Genomic DNA, 18,580 nt, shown 5'->3' on the forward strand with positions numbered 1-18,580 from the left:
ATTATACAGTAGAATAGAAGTATGGGGATTTATTCCCTTCGGAACTGGCTGTTGATATCTCCCATTAGTGCTTAGAAAATGTGGCGAAAAAACGGAAGTTAATACGGCGAACTGGTACTGTGGTCATTTACTCAATAAAATGTTCAAAACAAACAACAAAACAGGGATCTGTCACCACATTGTACAGGTACATCAGCATATTGGCTTGCTGTTTCATAAATGCATACAGGAGGAGACTTTGGTTAGAGGTACTTGCCTTTCAGTCACAAGAGCACATAGGGTATGGGTTCAAATCCATCCTGGGGCAAGGAATCTTTAGATTCTCACGTTGTGTGGGACTTTGGTGACAAGTGATCAGTGTTATTCATGTGATATTTTCGCAATCTGGCATTCATTGAAGAACGCTTGAGGGGTTTCCTCCCACCATAATTCAGGCCGTGATTGTGTAAGTGAAATATTCTTGAGTACGACGTAAAACACCAATCAAATAAATAGATCATTTTGTGAAGATGTTTAAATTGTGTACATTGGATTAAGTTACAGATTTACATGAAGTATCATTGATTTTGTAGGTGATGAGCTCTAAAACATTTAGTTAGCTGCAGTACTTTGATTTTTTCTTCAATACACTGTAATAAAAAGAGGTTTCATGGGATTTTTTTTTCACCATCTATTTCTAATTCGTAATTTGGGTTGTCATTAAATTTAATTATGTATTAATTTGATTGGTGTTTTATGCTGTACTCAAGAATATTTCACTTATACGACGGCGACCAGCATTATGGTGGGAAGAAACCGGGCAGAGCCCAGGGAAAACCCACGACCATCCGCAGGTTGCTGGCAGACGGGTTATCATTAAATGGCCCTGGTATTTTACTGCAGGAGCATGTTTTTTTTTTTTTTTTTGCGAGCAATCTTTCGTTGTCATTCACATTAACAGACCAATCTAAAACCACGAGAGCCTCCTTTCCCACATTTGGTTAAAGCTGTTTTCTCACCACAGTGTATTAGCCCTGACCTGTGAGGTTGATAGCTCAGCTGCAGCTTGAAGTCAGGTAGTTTGTGGAATACCTGGCAAGGCACTAGTGGTTTACACTAGGCACTCAGGTTGCCTCCAAAGTACTCTGGTATCCATAAACCTTACTGCCAATGCACAATGTCCTCATGCATAATTTGGGTACATCTAATGTATGTCTAGATACAAATTTGTTTACTTATAAAATATGATAATTGCTGCAGATAATTATAGATTATAACAGTAGTTAGTGAGTGAGTGAGTGAGTGTTTGGGGTTTAACGTTATACTTAGCAATTTTTCAGTCATATGACTGTGAAGGGATCCTTAGAATGTATGTGATGTGCCTCCTTGTAGCAGGACGGATTTCCACCGCGCTTTTACTTAGTGCTGCTTCACTGAGATGCTACTTACCGATATGATAATAGTGCATTGCAAACCTATATACATATATATAGGCCATTTTTTGATATGTCTGTGCAATGAGATTATGGTTGTGAAGGGCTTTTATCCTCAGTCTATATTAAAACCTAGTGTGGACTTCCTCAACATGCATCTGTGGACCCATTACGCTGAAGATATAGTCCCATTGTGTCTTCAAAATGGGACAGATAATTTCATCCTATGTGTCTGGTGTTAATCCACTTTGGCTGGGTTTTTCAGCGGACATTGAGCTTAATCAAGTCATTTCTTTTGGTTAAAACCTGTCTGAATGGTCGGTCGTTACAGTGTCTGTTTTGTTACATTGTATCGCATTCTTGGGGCGAATTGGAGAGAGAATCCGAACAAGGGCGTGTGTTTTTATCAGCGTCAAACAACACCCACCGTCGGGATTGGGGGAACGTTAGAAGCCCTAGCAAAGCCTCCATAAGCTGCGTCTTTTCCTCGGAATAAACCGCAGAAAAGCGCGCTTTCTGAGCATGCGAGGAGAAGTTTTACCCGCGGAAACAGTTTTATGGGTTTTTATGTTTTCATCATAATAGCTCAGGCCCCTGAGGCCTTGTGGGACGGGCGGTACAAGCTTAGCTTAAATTTGATTTTGCTCGTGTATATGCCGTCAGATTCCATCTAGTTAGAGGTCTTTAGTCGATGGCTAAGTGGGGATTCTTTGTCGACGTCTCTCCTCCTTGAAATCGGCAGATCCTATTAAAATAGAATTAGATAGACATTTGCTACAGAAAGCCCTGCTGAGACGGACTGCTGGCTTTGCTTGGATATTCAGCTGATACCAACTCACACAATTACTGCTTTATCCCCACTCTTTCATTCTTTTTTTTTTTTTTTTTCTTGTTGCGCAGAAGTTACTTTGTTGTGTATGTGTACTTTGCATACCAAAGGCCTGGTGTCTATGTACATACATACCCTTGGCATTGTTGGAACTGTCTATCACCAAGACTAGCAAAACTTTGTTTAACAGTGACAAGATCTAGGAATCTAGGATAATACGTGATGTACATGTCTATGAATGAAAATTGACCAAATTATTACGATTAGCCTAAATGACCTCAAATTTCGCCAACGAAAGTGCACTTTTAGAGGCAAATAAATGTTACAAAATATTATTTTCTGTGCTGAAATTTACAATTTTCAAGTAGAGTATCGTACCATGTTCCAAGCAAATTTCAAACCGCCTTTCTAATGTCTCAGCATCAGGAAAAATGAGCAAGTCGTGCACAAAATTTATGGTCATTTAGTGTAGGTCATGATTTTTAACGTGTACAGTATGTAACCTTCACATCTTGATACCTTAAAATTACAATATCCAGTTTCCTTCATCCATTATCCAGTTTCCTTCACCCATTAGCCTAATCACCATCATTATTCCTGAACATGGCATAACATAGTGGTCAAATAAATAAATCAAATAAACTGGCACTCATACTTCCATATAAAATGTACAAGGCATAAAATCAACAATCAGTATGTTCAAATGACCAGTAATTGCATGAAAATTTGCAGACCTTACATTTACTACGTTCATGTAAAATTACATGATTTTCTCTAAATTTTTTTCTTAATTGTATCTTTGTGATTTTTATGCCTTGTACATGTATGTAGTTGATTCACAAATGATATTTTTTATTCAGTCTATCAGTTCTAGATAGAAAGCTGATGTCAGTTTTAAATCTTAGCGAGCACCAAGTGCATGTACATCCATTATCGCATCGGAAACCATTTACTGTCTGCTGTTCTTCATCATGATTTGGGTGCTTAGGTGGCATTACATGACAATTATTCCTTGATTGATTGATTGATTGATTGATTGATTCAGACGGTAAATCAGAATCTGTCACTGAAACTTGACAAAAGCACAGTTCGCTCCCGTCTTCACGAGGCTCTCACTGCCTTCACAAAGGTCTCCCCACCGAGGCTCTTCTTGCCTTCATGAGCCTGTGCAGATGAGGCCAAGTGTTTGTGTCAAGGGCTAGTAAAACTTACTCTTCAGTTACTTGTGTTTTGTAACCTCTACACATCTTTTGTTCTGATGTTATTATGATACGAACGTTTGAAGTGCAGAGCGCTTATACCCTTTGGGAGGAACGGAAACTTTCAGTTTATTCCCCCATTTCAGTGCTCCTAATATGTATCAGTAAAATCTTGACTAGGGGTGAGATAGTTTGTTTTTTTTTTATGACAAGATTTTTTTTTATGTGGTGTCCTAGCCCTATCATGCAAGTCTTTGTATTATGTTTTTTGTTTTTCCTTTTTTTTTTTCATCCTTGGTGTTTTTAAATCTTAGCCAACTTTCCATCCCCAGCTAAAGTTAAGCCAAATGGATGGTCCCTTCCTGATGGCAAGATTATGGGCTTGATCCCTTTATTTTCTCGGGCCGCTTTAGCGTGCGATTCCTTCAGACATAGCCAGAGATAAAGTAGTTTGGTAGTCACATCGAAGAGGCTCCTGATTCGATTGCGGGAAAACTTTTGATGTCTTAGCTGCGAGCTCTGTTGACTGGCTATTCCTTGCTAAGTCTGGCAGCACCAAGTCCAAAATGCGTCATTTTACGGTGAACAAATCTCATTTTTCTGCGGGTTTTTTCCCGCCCTGTCGTAGTACCAGATTAGGGAACCGGTGCGATAAAAGTCTGAAATCCTTCTGCATTAGAGGTGATCAAGACAGCACTTGGTTGTGTTCTTCTTCACATTAGACATCAATGCCTCCCCCCCCCACACCCCCCAATACTAACTCTGTCCTCCCAACTCTCCTTAGCATTTTTACCCCTCAGGCACGTCAAGGTGACCCTTATGTATATGTGTATCCTCAGGTCACAGAGTACCGATATCGTCTCAGAAACTTTAGTCACCGCACATTTTAGATGAGTGGTTTTTTTCCTTCCCATCTTGCACCATGTCATGCCATTGTCCAGTGTCCAAAACAGTGTCCAAATAGTCAGCATCTCCTAAACGCGACACCAGTTTTATTTTGTGTTTTACAGACAAGCCGACACTAAAAAATCAAATACTGGATTTCCAATAAAATTGAAAATCCACCTTTTTATTGTTTCCATTCTTTATATGATTTTTTCTTTTTTCAAAGGTTTTTCATGGTTTTCCAATCACAGTTCCTGCCACACTCTTTTAACCTCAGTCACCTTCAGTGATTTCAGAAGTAATAATTACCTGTAAGAAAAGAAGCGTGAGTAAAGTGCTGTAGAATATGTGGTGATTTGCAAATTTACAGTGTATAAGTTCCCCTTTGACTATCCCGCCACTGTCCAAAACAACAAATTTTAAGTACTAAAAACTGGTAAAAAAAGAAAAAAAAAATATTCAAAGCATATGTTGTAATTACAAACTAAATTCTTACATGTTTAGATAAAAACCACCCCACTTGACTATGTTTGCTTGCATAAATACACAAGAATAGGCAGACAAGTGATCCCAAACTAAGGTATACACATATAGCCTGTGATCTTCGAAACACAGGGCTTTGAGTTCAAATCTGACTCCTGCCTGTTTGTACCTTTTGTTTTAGTGGTTGGACGGCTTTGTAATGCTTGGCTACCATGGTGGTAATACACCTGCTTTCTGCCAACTATTCATATTCTGAATGTGCATGTACATTTTTTTATTGTTAATTATGTATGTCTTGACTTTAAATAAAGATAAAATATGAAAAGACTGCTTGAAGCACTAATTTGTGAAATCTGTCACAAAATGTATCTGGCTAAAAGTTTTGATAAAAGAAAGAGAACAGTGTCAAATAATTTATGATAAAGGTTTATTGTATTATTCATTATCTTGTTGACAAACGTCTAGTTTGAAACCTTTACAGTCTGACAGCGTAGCATTAATTACCATAGAAAGAATGCACACCACTAAACTCTATATTGTGCAAAGATTTGCACGTAACTCAGACAGCATGTGCTTGCAATTCATATATTTGCCGAAGTGTGTGAAATGAGTTAGCTTAACTCGGGCAGGCCGATCATCTTCAGTTTTATAATTACAACTGTTGACTTGGCAGAAAAGCCAGCCATTTGTTGATCCCTAGCTAACAAAGTTTGGTCGGGTGAGAAATTCCAATGGTTTACACCTGGCTCTGTGATAATCCAGCCAATGATGAGTCTCGGCCATTTTGGAATTGCCACTTAATTTTTCACTGCGTGATTATGGCTCGGGGTCAGAGCAGACGAACTGAGAAGAAAGAGAAAATGTTGAGCCAGATGCCTTGTGTGCCTCCTAAACTTAATAGAAAACAAATCCCAGCGTTTGAACAGCGAAATCACAAACGACATCGGAACACAAACATAGTAAAAAGAAATGCTTTATTTGAAGGTGAACCACATGAGAAGGGGTTTTTAGAAAGAGATTAACAAGAAAATGGCTCTAATGAAAACAGTGCCAAGAGCATACCAATTGGATCTGTTGAAACCTTTTTTTCTAGTCTGTTTGTTTATTTGAAAAATATTGTTGAATTTGATGTCGTGATTTAATATTACTTTTAACCACTAAATGTTTATTAGGCCTCAAATTTAACATCATGTTAGATACACATCATCAGTTTCTTGATTTTAGCCTAAAAAGTTCCATAACAATGATGCTAACCATATGGTGCATGTACCATTGCAAAAAATAATTCTGTTTGTTGTTTTCTGGAAAGTGTTAATCTGCCAATATATTAAAAGGGAGACAGGTATCACCTTTTGTGTCATGGTAGAAAAGATCTGTATGTATGTGGGGATGTGACAGTAAAGCATCCTCTGGTTTAACTGTTCAAATTTTACAACTTTTGTTGAATTGGTTAACTGGGAAGCAAGAATCTTGAGTTGTGGTCATTTTACGTGTAAATTCTCACTATCTGTGTACAATATTTTGAATATTAGTAAATTTATTGTAAGCCGGAATTTTTCATCCATACGATGATGGTTAGACTCATTGGAGGCAGTGACTGGAGTGGCCAGGATGAATGTCCACTCTTCACCGGGCCCTGTATGTGGGAATGTGCCCCAAGCAACCTGCGGATGGTCATGGGTTTTCACCGAGAGCCCAGTTTCCTCCCACCATAATGCTGGCTGACGTTGTATAAGTGAAATATTCTTGAGTACGGCGTTAAACACCAATCAAATCAATAAATCACCAGGATCTCGTTTCACTAGAAGTCCCAAGTTACAACTGTGATCAATAAAAGCAACACTACCAATCCCTTATTGTGTACGGACTGGTAAAAGTGACGACTTGGGACTTACGATTAAGATTCACGACTTAAGATTTATTCGTGAAATGGTGCCCAGATACCTCACAAATCTTTCTGGTTTTAAAGTGGGTGCAAAATAATACTGGCAAGGGGAAATCTATAGACTTAATTTATGAAAAGTTAACATACACTTAAAAGTTTAGAGAAATAAAAGTTCTGTAAGAAGAGATTGCCAAGGTTATATTCATTTATGTATTTTATTTTCTTGGCTCTTACGTCCATTAAATATTCTTGAGTACGATGTAAAACACCAATCAAATAAATAAATAAATGCACCCATTAAATTATGTACGTATTTTAAGTTTTAAGCTAAGACTACTAAAATGCCAAAAGCTGATGGGAAAGATTTTTACGTAAACCTTGGCCATTCCTTGTCCCAGTTGGTCTGTAGATGCCATAATGCTTCATAAACTGAAGACGATCATTTGCTCTGGTTTTTTGTCTTTTTTCATTTCTTTTTTCTTGATAATGTGCTAAGTACATGTAAAGACCATAAGAGATAAGTATGCCGCAAACCACAAAATTGTTATTACATTTATCAATAATTAATAATGAGTCATTGAAATCCTGCAGCATGATTGAGGCAGAACTTTGCCGAGTTTTCATGAGGTTATTTTGTTTATCGTCAAGGGTGCTTAAAAGCTAATGGTTCAAAGAAGATTAAATTGTGAGTAAATCCCTCCTCATCGGCCTAGAAGATTGTTTCTCATTAAATGACTCTCAAAGGTGTCTGCTGAAACAGAAAATAGTTATGATCCTGCTTAAGTTAAGACGTGATGTTGATACTTTATCAGGCCAGCTCCCTGAGGAGTGTTATCCAGGACTTAAACTACAAATCCCCCTGCTCCGTGATTATTCAATTCGTTACAGAAATATTACATACTCTGATTTGTCCATGAAACTAGTGTCAAAACTGTCTGGTTTTCCCGTAAGACCTTTTTCCGTGGGAAAACTTTTAAATACGGGCTCCCAAGTTCAAGCAGGATATTAGAAGTGAATCTGATTTTTTTTTTCCCTCTGGCCACTTTTTTTTTTTTTTTTTTTCGTTCAGCACGCCTCCTCAAGTTTTTTTTTGTCACTTAGTAATCGCTCATAATGGATGGTTGTTAATGATGACTTTCTTAATGCATACTTTGTTCAGGAAAAATCCCATCTAATTCGGCTTAAAAATCTTCCTTAGAACAACCTTCTGCCTGCCCCCTAGTGGACAAAGTTTTATTGAATATGAAATGTACTTGAAGTCTTCTCAGTGGTGTTTTGCAAATCTCCTCAGTAGAGAGACGGACTGGGTTTTAATGCTTCGCGAGATTCATAAGACACAAGACTTCAGTTCACGTACCTCGATCGTGAAAAGTCTTTCCTACGTCTGAGTTAATTCCGTTTGAAATCTGGCGAAATACCCTGTGGCCGTTCTAGGCAAAGCGAAACCTTTGAGGTGTTCCCTTCAGATTTTTGGCGCAGGCAGATCTCGTCAGACAACTGTCGCATTAGCCATGGCATTATCCAGTGGAATTATGACAAGCTGTTAGTTCACTTTAGACTATGATGGATATCGCGTCGATTCCTGGAAGAAGGGTACATACATAAATATGTACAGTTGCTGTTCTTTCGGAACCCACATTTCCTACTCAGCAGGCCATATTTTGACGGGTTAAGAACAGCAGCATACCTCTGACTTACTCCCCACTGAGAGTTAAAACCAGTGGGTTTTCTCTAAAATTCTTTTGTCACAAACATGTTCGTATCTAGGCAATGTTCTTTGTCAGAAAGCTGATTTAACTTGAGATCATACATTCTGTTTTGCAGTTTGCAATCCTTAAAGGTCAAGATCTCTGGGTTTATGACACATCTGACAAAATTGCCTCTTTGTGTTTGGATTCAAAGTTTAAAAAAAAAAAAGAAGTCATGCAGCAGTAGTGTAGTTGATATGTTGACATCTAATGGCTTAAAGTAGACATACTTTTGCAGGTGTGGAACTTCTACTGTTTTGCGAAAGATTTTTTCTGACAGAACTTTTAAGAAAGGTCACTAGCACTATGTATCAGATTTAAGACAAGCTCTGTGTAGACAGACACCTTCATTGTGATTGATTCCTAACCGAAATGCTTGGAATGGCTGGCTTTTTCCATTTTCCACATGAAATCTTTTCCGCTTAAATATTGGTGATCTTGTGTTCATAATGACATTTGTCACATATGAGTATTAATGGCGCATGAAATAGCAGGTTTTTTCTGATACACAAGTGGAAGTAACCTTGTGATCAAAGGGCCTTAGTATAAGTTGTGACCTTAATAGATTTCTTTTCCAGTCGTTGGTTTGGTGTGCAAGTGCATGGAATATTCTATTATGAAATTTACATAAATGTAACAAAAATACAAGGAATTGATGATTCTCCTTTAAAGACCTGCAAATAAAAAGCCTGACAAGATCATTTTGTCAGGTACAAAGAAAGTGGTGCATGAAAAAATTCACATATAAATATTATATGTTTACAGAATCCCCAGTTGGATTGAATGGTTTTTGAAGTATGTAAGCACTGCCTCCAAAAGTTATTTGCAGGCCTGCTTTTGGCAAATCTTTGTTTGTTTGTTTTTTTTTTTTCAACATGGACCCAAATGAAATCTAATGCAATCATTGAATAAATAAATCAATCAATCAGTTTTCTTTTGTATTGTTCCAGGAGCAAAGTCTCTGCCAATTCACTGTATTGTGGAGCAGGTGTCTGGGGTGCCGACCTTTGACACAACAGGATGTCAGTCATCAACCAGTGTGGAACTGGACAGCTACGCCATTTTACCCAGCACGACAACCTTGTGTGACCTTGTCAGGACAGCGTTGATGAAGCTGGGCTACAGCTCTTCAGACACCATGAATGCTAAAGGTAGGTTTTGTTCATTCAGCTCTTAGAGTTCTTGTTAGCAATGGGATTCAGAATTACTCGGAGTAGGGAAGTTTGTCAAATACCTGTTGAAAAGAAGTAGTTTACTCTGGGGAATCCAGTTTCCTCCAGTCATAATCTTGTGTATCGGTACTGTCATGTACATTAGGCGAAATATTGTTGAATATGGTGTTAAGAGCAAACAAACAAGTAAATAAACACTGCTTTAATGGAATTATTTCTGTGTATATCCCATTTATCATAACCCTTCTTTGTGTGTTAGCTTGTTTGTTGTTGATGCTTTTGTTGACAAGTTTCTAAACAAAAAAATAAATAAGTAAAACAGCAGAGTTGCAAAGCTTCATGAAAGTGGCCACATGGCTTAAAACTCCTTTTTGACTTTCTTGATTATTCACATGTAGCTATGATGAATTGATTAATAAATTAATTTTCACATTTTGTCCATGGCTGAAGTTATACATTCATATGTTGAACCGCTCTCAAATAACTTTAGAATGTACATGTACATGTAATGATTTACCGTCTTCATATTCGCAGGTGCTATACAGCTAAAGAACTGGAAACCACTAACGTTTGAGAGCATCACAAATAACCTCCAGTCTACGGTGGAGGACATATTGGGGGACCTGACAAATGTGGCAACATTAAAAATACGCATCTGCAGGTAGGTGGAAATGGACTTGGGAATTTTTTTCTTATGTTTCAACCTTTGTGCCTTAAAAGGAGGGAATAATGCATTTTGTGAAATTTTTAAAAATTTTAGAAATGAATACAGGTTTTAAGTTTTTCGCTGAATTCAGAATTCCTTGAAAATTTTCCATATCATCACATTGCCCAGTACTGCTTCATTTGTATATGTTTTATTAACAATCTTTATTCATTTTTCACAAAGCCAATAAAGCTTACATACATGTATATGGTAAATGGCCTAAAATTTCACCCCAAAAAGTTTCCCCAAGGATATGAGCCTAAATTCCAAACAAATTGCAGAACACATTTCTAATATCAATAGAACTTGTCGTCATCATGTAAGAGTGTGGCATAGAACACCAGTCACGCAAATCAATGTGAATGTTGATCTTTGTGAAACTGAACTGAGAAGTTTGGATTTTTCTGATCACGTTTCTTTCTGTATGCTGGATAATTTGTACTCTTGGTTGTCAACAGATGCAGTGAGAATCTTCAACTTTTAAAGAAATTTAAATTTAACTTAAAGAAATTCAACAGCCTTCTTTTTCAAAGTGGTGAGATGTTAAAATGTGCTGAATGGGAAGACTCGCTCAAGACCAAATTATTGTGGAAGATCCTACATGCATTGTTTATTGATAGGTCAACGACTGATGTGTGAAATTCAGCGAGATCAGTTCAGTTTTACGAAAGAAAAACTTTTAATTTTAATTTTTGTTCAGTTGGCAGTGATGCAGGTTACAGTTTATTTATATTCCAACCACAGATTTTTTTTTCACTAAATGGTTTTACACCTGTGATTGGAATCAAGCTCTGGGCCTTTCATGGCCGGGGAAAAACATCAAAATAAACGCCACATAAAGATGTGATGTCTGAGTTATTTCACCTGTAATCGAACCGTGCAATGAACCTTACTCTGCCTCTATGAAATAGGATATGCAGAGTTGGTTTTGGCAGGTGTGTCTACTTTCCCATACTGTGAACAAAACAAAACTTTCATTTGAAACAAAGACGAAATAAGTTTCGCGAAGAGCCAAAAGAAAGAAAAAAAACCCTCCCCCTTGAGGATTTTGTTTCACACTAGTATCGGAACCGCCGTTATTTTACCTATTGCAGCCAGCCCAAACTGAGCTCAACAGATGACGTGAAGGAGAAGCTGTTGCAGCTTTTACTGAACCAATCACAGGGCATGCTGTTAAACAGTGGATGTCCAATAGACAAGGTAAGACTACATTCTGGAATTTCAGTCTGCAACACTATGCACATTAAACCTTTTTATTTGATTTGATTTGATATGACTGAAAAAATGTTGAGTACGACGTTAAACCCCAAGCACTTACCTTTTTATTTGGACCAACATATTTTTGAGTTTACTGTATTTGCCCTAAAGATTAGCTGTGCCATAAATAATGTGTGTTGGATTACCGAGGAATTTAAGGTATTAATATTATTTTTGGTGCAGAAATTTCGGTTTACTAGGGTGTAGTTATACGTGCCAAAAAAAACTTTTTATAAGGTTGATAAAATACTCAGAATGTAGTAGAATTTAGTCATGAATGATATTTTAGCTAAAATAAAGTTCCACAGTCAGTAGACAGTAATAACAAGAATCTAGACAGAAGTCCAAAACTTCAAAAAATTGCGTAATTTTTTAACAGATTGTATTTATAACTTATTGGGCTCATAAAAGCATTTATGTTTTAGATGTCAATCGGCAACATTTAGGTTCAAGGTGAACTAGAGGCACTTTCCTGTTAATATTTCATTACATCTCAGAAAGCTGTTTTATTCTTGTATGCTAAGTCCCTCTTAGTGAAATTCAGAGAAAAAGATTTATTTCATCCTACATTTAGCATTGTTTGAGGTTGTAATTGTAAGGCTGTAAAATGGATTTTTTTGCTTTTTTGCTTTTTTGAAGATTTTAATTTTGCTTCCTCTCATAATGACATGTAGACATGTTTCTGTGTTTTTTGTCGTTTACAGGTCATGCTCTCATCGATTTCTCAAGGTCATCTCCCCAGTGACATCACTTCAGACACAAGGCGGGACTTCGATCTATGGTTCAGCGAACAGCTGAAAAAATCCACAAAACCGCTTGAATCGCCGTCATTGTCAAAGACCGAATCATCGTCCCCTCAGAAGAGTTGCCCTACCAAGTCTCCTGTGTCCACAGCTACGTCAACGCCCTCTGCTGTACAAAGCTCCTCACCTCACCTGTCAGCCACGCCCATGTCATCGTCAGGGAAACACACGCGGATGAGGACATCGTTCGACCCCGAACACGAGATCCCGCGCTTGCAGAAGTGGTTTCAAGTGAATCAGCACCCGACACGTGAACAAATGATTCTGTATTTAAGCGAGTTGAACAGTCTTGATTCGCGGAAAGGACGCAAACAACTGGACCTCACAAACATTATTTACTGGTTTAAAAACGCAAGAGCAGCATTTCGGCGAGCTAACAAGTCAACAGACGATTGCCAAGGCGATGGAGAAGATACGCTGGGCATGGCTTATCCAGATGCAGAAGAGTCCACCAAGGATGTAGGGGGTGGAAATATGGAGGATCGGGCAGATTCCCCTGTGGAAGAGTCCATTCCTTATCTGCCAAACAGGAATGCTGTGTACGTCATCCCCAATCCTCTTCACAGAATTGTCACTGAAGAACAGGCTACGGACTTGTCAACGAATAAACACAAGGACGAAAGGTCTGAGTCTCCGAAACCCTCATGTCCAAGTGAGAGCGGGGGCGAAGAAGATAGCAATCTTGACCTCAGCGATCACAGGCAGCAAGCATCCACTCCAAAACGAGACCTCGAGAAGGTCAGTGGGAAAAGGGGCGTGTCGCCGCAGGGACGAAAGCGTCGTCACTCAGAGGAGAGTTGTGCATCAGAAGATGAAGAGAATGAACCGAGGCCAAACAGTACCCACAAGTCCATGGTCAAACAGGAAATTGAGAGTGACCATGAGTATGTCGGCAGCCAAAGTCATATATCGCGCGAATTGTCTGTCCTAGCTCAGTCGCCCCATAACAGACTCGCCCTCTCCATCCCTCATATGCCCCATCCTTTAGCTATGCACTATATACCCCTCAATGCCCAGTATTACCATGCCCAACTCCAGCAACGCGGCCACCTGGTGCAGCAACAGGTTAATGTATCCCATAGCAACAGTAACCATAGCAACCACACCAACCACATAAATGCTAATTCTGTCTCGGCCAAAGCGGCACTGGACAAAAAACGTCGGACGAGAGTGTTTATTGACCCGCTGACGGAGATTCCGAAGTTAGAACAGTGGTTTTTGGAAGACACGCATCCGTCCGCGTACATGATAGACAAATACTGTGAGGAGCTTAACCGCTCAGAGTACAGGAGGAAATACCCTAGGCTAGAGCCAAAAAATGTCCAGCTATGGTTTAAAAACCACCGAGCAAAGGTAAAGAGGATGCGTATCGAAGGCCCAGGGCATGGCGTGAACTATAAATATGACGACAGCAGCCCAGGGGGCGAACTGTTTGATTATGAGCAGCATAACTCCCAGCATGCTTTGAGCTATGAAGTTGACAAAGGGAGACAAATTCTGTCAGCCTGAGCCCAAGTGGAGACTGTGTATATATATATATATATATATATATATGTTATATATATATATATATATTTACGTGTACATGCATAGTATGCTCTTGTGTTTAATCATCGGCTACATGTGTATTTTAATCTAAACATTTACTAATGTACATGTTGAAGTCTTTGTACACCAGTGCATAAAATTCATGTATAATTTACATGTTTCATAATATCTATGTAAGACCTCAATACTTTTTACTGTAATTTTTCATTTATACTTCTAAAGGGGTATGATGTGTTATCAGTGTTGGTTTTTTTTTTTTTTTCTTTTGTCTTTGTTATTTTTTTTTTCCTTGTTGATTGAAGTATGTGACATACTTGTCGTCGTTGTTGTTGTTATGGCTTCAACTTACCGCAGAATGTTTATGATAACATTTATGACATTTACATGTGCAAAATGCTGTGTGCATGCTCTGGTTTTGAACTCTTTACTCAATAATATATATATATATATATATATATACATGTACATGTATGTTGTTAACAAGGGACATAGTGAAAACTTGCGCATACTGTCTCATTGAATTGATAACTTACAGACACTACGCATCTCATATCATTTTTTGTTCTTCTTCATTCTCATAATAAAATGCCAAAACTCCTAAGGGACTAGTGCAAAGTTTGTGTGCCTATTCAAATATCCATGTATATTCTAATATCCAAATCTAATAGCAAAATTTACACTTTTTTAACATGTGCTTTAGAATAGTTTATTATTAACACACAATTCTTCAACTGCCAACGACAATACCTTGATAGGCATCAAATATATCCACAAGTAAGGTTCTTGAAGACCATGAAAAAAGGGAGGTAATCCACTAAAATTTGTTGACCTGTTATGTAATCATCCAACCACATACTATAAAAGGTCATAAGCTTCATGGATTATTCTTGAATATCTAGATCATTGTCAGTTATTTCAAGTTCATCAAAATTGGTAACATCATTATGAATTTAACATGTTATTAAATCTATACTCTGCAAGTATCTATAAATTTACATTTACTATGGAGGGTTCGAAATTAAATTTGTTGCTGATTAAATTTGGGCAAATTTTATATGGGGGAAACATTTTCCAAACATGTTTTGGGCTAAAACTTTTGCCCAAGGATACTCTTAGCAGAACTGGTGGATTGATCTGTTTTTCTGGATTATCTCCCTTTCTTTGTCAGTTGCAAATCCCCGTTCGCAAATGTTGCAATGTAGCCCCAGAATTTACACGTCATCACTGGTGGGAAGTTCAGTTGTGCAGTGAATTCCCAACGCCTGTATATTTGTACATATTTTACTCATGTCCTGGTGCATGTTAAACTTACCAAATAAAATGTCCTCTTGACTGATGCTAAAGAAAAAGATGGGACTTTGCTGCATGTTGATTGTTTGTACAAAGCAGCACCTTTTTTTCTTTTTTATCCATTTTCAAAAAGAGTTTTTTTTTCTAGGGGAGAATACTCTGCATAGGTGAGATCATTTAGAGCATAATTAGTTGGATGTACAGGTTAGCCTCTGGTTTATATTGTTGAGTGCTTGAATTTGGCGATAACGCAAAGGATGGATTTTTTATTTCTGTTTCTACACAAGGAAACTAGTCAGTGCTTAAAGGACCTAACTGTTTTTCTTTTTTTTTTTTCACACCAGAGCCAAAAATTTATTGTAAACATTTGTAGTACAGGGTTCTCGCCAGGCTACATCTTTGAATAAAGAAATAACTGTGCAAATTTTTTTTTTTTTTTTTTTGTATTTGTTCAACCTATTGATACTGCTGTTAACTGAATGTTCACCAAAGAAAAAGTATGAAACTGACCTATTTTTGAAATCCAGAACTTTTTTTTTTTTTTTTTTTGGCATTTGTTTCGTAAATAATGCAAGGTGCATTTTATTTTCTATACAAGAAAAACATAGATTTCAGAAGGCATAATTTCACAGTAAACATTTTACCTGGTTGTGACATAGAAAATATATTTTGCCAAAACATACAAATAAATGGTGCATCTAACACTTCATGCTAAGCTTGCTATTTTTTTTTCTTCTTGACTGAATTCAAGTTCAAAGCTTTAGAAATGCTTGAATTATTTTCAGGTTTTAACATTTTTTAATCCAATCATATTGATGGATTACTGTACATTTGCATGTTTATGTTTTGTATGGTACATTGTATAATAACGTATAATTTCTTGTTACATTATGGCACAATATTTTGCATATTATTATGTCATTTTACAGTTAATACATTGTGGATTGTGGAGGTTAAAATAATGTTTTTTGTTTGTAACCATTGACCGGTTTCATTAATTTATTTATTGCCATATTACCAAGATTTTCGTATGACCTGACACTATCTCCATTGATGCTTTCCATGTTTCTGTATTTTTTCAAGATCATTTTTGTTTTTGATGCTATTTTTTGCCATATAAAATCCACCTTTTACAACAGATGTTTTTTTTTCCTTCAAATAACTTACAGTTCAGTCAAGCAAAGTTGGGTTAAAATATAATATACTTAGCGTTCTGACAGTTACTAATGTAAGTCGGTGTTTTGTTTTATTGTGACATTGTTAAGGACAACTTTTTGATAAGATATACTCATACAAACATTTATTTATTTATTTTCACACTTCCTGTCATAATGACCATGTATGCAGGTTGACCAAATACATAATAGTTCGTGTTAAAATGGAGAAGTAGAAGTAAATTTACATACACGTGTGTATATTTTAACTCCTCACATCAACTTGTTTTCCTTGTCTAATTGTTTTTATTGGAGTTCACCAAATCTTTTACGGTAATGTAAATTAATCTTACATCCATATTGATTTTTTTGACATTTCATGATTTGTGATGAATTCAAACTTGACCTTGTCATGTGGATCTGTTTATTTCCACACAGACGAGAACTTCATCTTTCCTGACTAGAAAGTTTACCAGTGATTATCTCCCTTGAATACATATATCTATATATCTTACTATGGCGTTTGTGTGTTTTCTTATAAACGGGGGCAAAGTGGATAAGACACGAGGCTCTGGTTCAATCCCAAAAGTGATCAGAGAATTTTTTAGAGAGTTAAGCGTTCATGTAAGACCACAAATTTGTAGGTGATGGATGAATGTGTCAGTAACTTACCAAATGTCGGTGGTTTACCCCGGGTAGGGAAGTTATTAGAACGCAGTTGGTTACCAGCTACAAGTACCTGTAGCCTGCTACTTCACTAAAATTTTTGAGCAGGTGCCATAACCATCTACTATGACCAAATCTCTTATGTTGACTTCATTTAATTCTCTGCCGGGCTGGCTGGTTATTTCCCAGTGTGTCCTTTTACTCATAAAGGTAATGAAGCCCTGCTGGGCACTTCACTCCTCTTACCATAAAAGTGACCACCATCATACAAGTGAGAAATTCTTGTGTATTGGTGTTTAAACAACAATCAGATACATTTTTCTACTCGGCGCTGACTGGCTTAACATAACGTTTAATTGACTCTTTTTCACAAACAATCTGCCCTCGACCAGTGAAATGTAAGGTTCAAATCCAGCTCCATGTTGGGTCAGCTCAGCAAGTCAGGAGATTTGCCAGCTACCCGGTGGAGGTTGTTAGTATACCCCGGCTCCTGCTCAACACATAAGGCAAACCTCCATCATGTTAACAAAAGTATTCTTGAACATCATTTTACATACAACAAAATACAGCATGACACCAACAAAAGTATTCTGTTGGAATAAAAGAGCGACTGTCATATATAACATAATAGCTTGATTTTTTTTTTTTTTTTTTTTTTTTGATTGGTGTTTTACGCCGTACTCAAGAATATTTCACTTATACGACGGCGGCCAGCATTATGGTGGGTGGAAACCGGGCAGAGCCCGGAGGAAACCCACGACCATCCGCAGGTTGCTGACAGACCTTCTCACGTACGGCCGGAGAGGAAGCCAGCATGAGCTGGACTTGAACTCACAGCGACCGCATTGGTGAGAGACTCCTGGGTCATTACGCTGCGCTAGCGCTTTAACCGACTGAGCCACGGAGGCCCCCATAATAGCTTGAGGCTGCAATAAAATGCTTGCTGCCGTTACTCAGAATATACTTAAAGACGCACGGCATAGCGAGTAAAACCAGAGCAGCGATGACTGTCTGGTAGCTGGCTAATGGTCACATGTAACCGGTGAAATACAGCCTCTTTTTCAGTTTACCTCTGTCAGGGTTTTATTCTAACTGTTCATGTAAATGTGTAAATAGTAGCAATTTACATTACATGGCAATTTGCCGTTACTTATAATGAGTAACTTCCCATGAGTAATGAGTAACTCCCCATTACAGAATAGTGAGTAATTTCCAATCAGTAATGAGTAACTTCCAAATATATGGCAACACCCCATTACATAATGAGTAATTTGTAATCAGTAATGAGTATCTCTCCATTACATGGCAACTCCCTCTCACATAAGTGATTTCCCTTCAGTAATGAGTACCTCCCCAATATAGGGCAACACCCTATTACATAATGAGTAATTTTCAATCAGTAATGAGTATCTCTCCATTACATGGCAACTCCCCCTCACATAAGTAATTCCCCATATGTAATAGAGTAACTCCCCACTACATGGCAACTTCCCAATACATATTGAGTAACTTCCCAATCCAATGAGTAAATCCCCAATACATG

General features: G+C 37.6%; 1 protein-coding gene across 1 annotated transcript in view; it reads left to right on the forward strand.

Annotated features, from left to right (window-relative positions):
- Positions 1 to 13,888, forward strand: part of LOC135463393 (homeobox protein dve-1-like) — a 47,338-nt gene extending 33,450 nt beyond the window's left edge. The window contains exons 3-6 of the mRNA XM_064740653.1: positions 9,392 to 9,592; positions 10,148 to 10,274; positions 11,414 to 11,519; positions 12,281 to 13,888. Of these exons, the coding sequence (XP_064596723.1) occupies positions 9,392 to 9,592; positions 10,148 to 10,274; positions 11,414 to 11,519; positions 12,281 to 13,888 (2,042 nt within the window). The remainder of the gene's footprint in view (positions 1 to 9,391; positions 9,593 to 10,147; positions 10,275 to 11,413; positions 11,520 to 12,280) is intronic.
- The last annotated feature ends 4,692 nt before the right edge of the window (positions 13,889 to 18,580 follow it).

The sequence above is a fragment of the Liolophura sinensis genome, chromosome 3, assembly GCF_032854445.1.
Source record: "Liolophura sinensis isolate JHLJ2023 chromosome 3, CUHK_Ljap_v2, whole genome shotgun sequence".
NCBI lineage: Eukaryota > Metazoa > Mollusca > Polyplacophora > Chitonida > Chitonidae > Liolophura > Liolophura sinensis.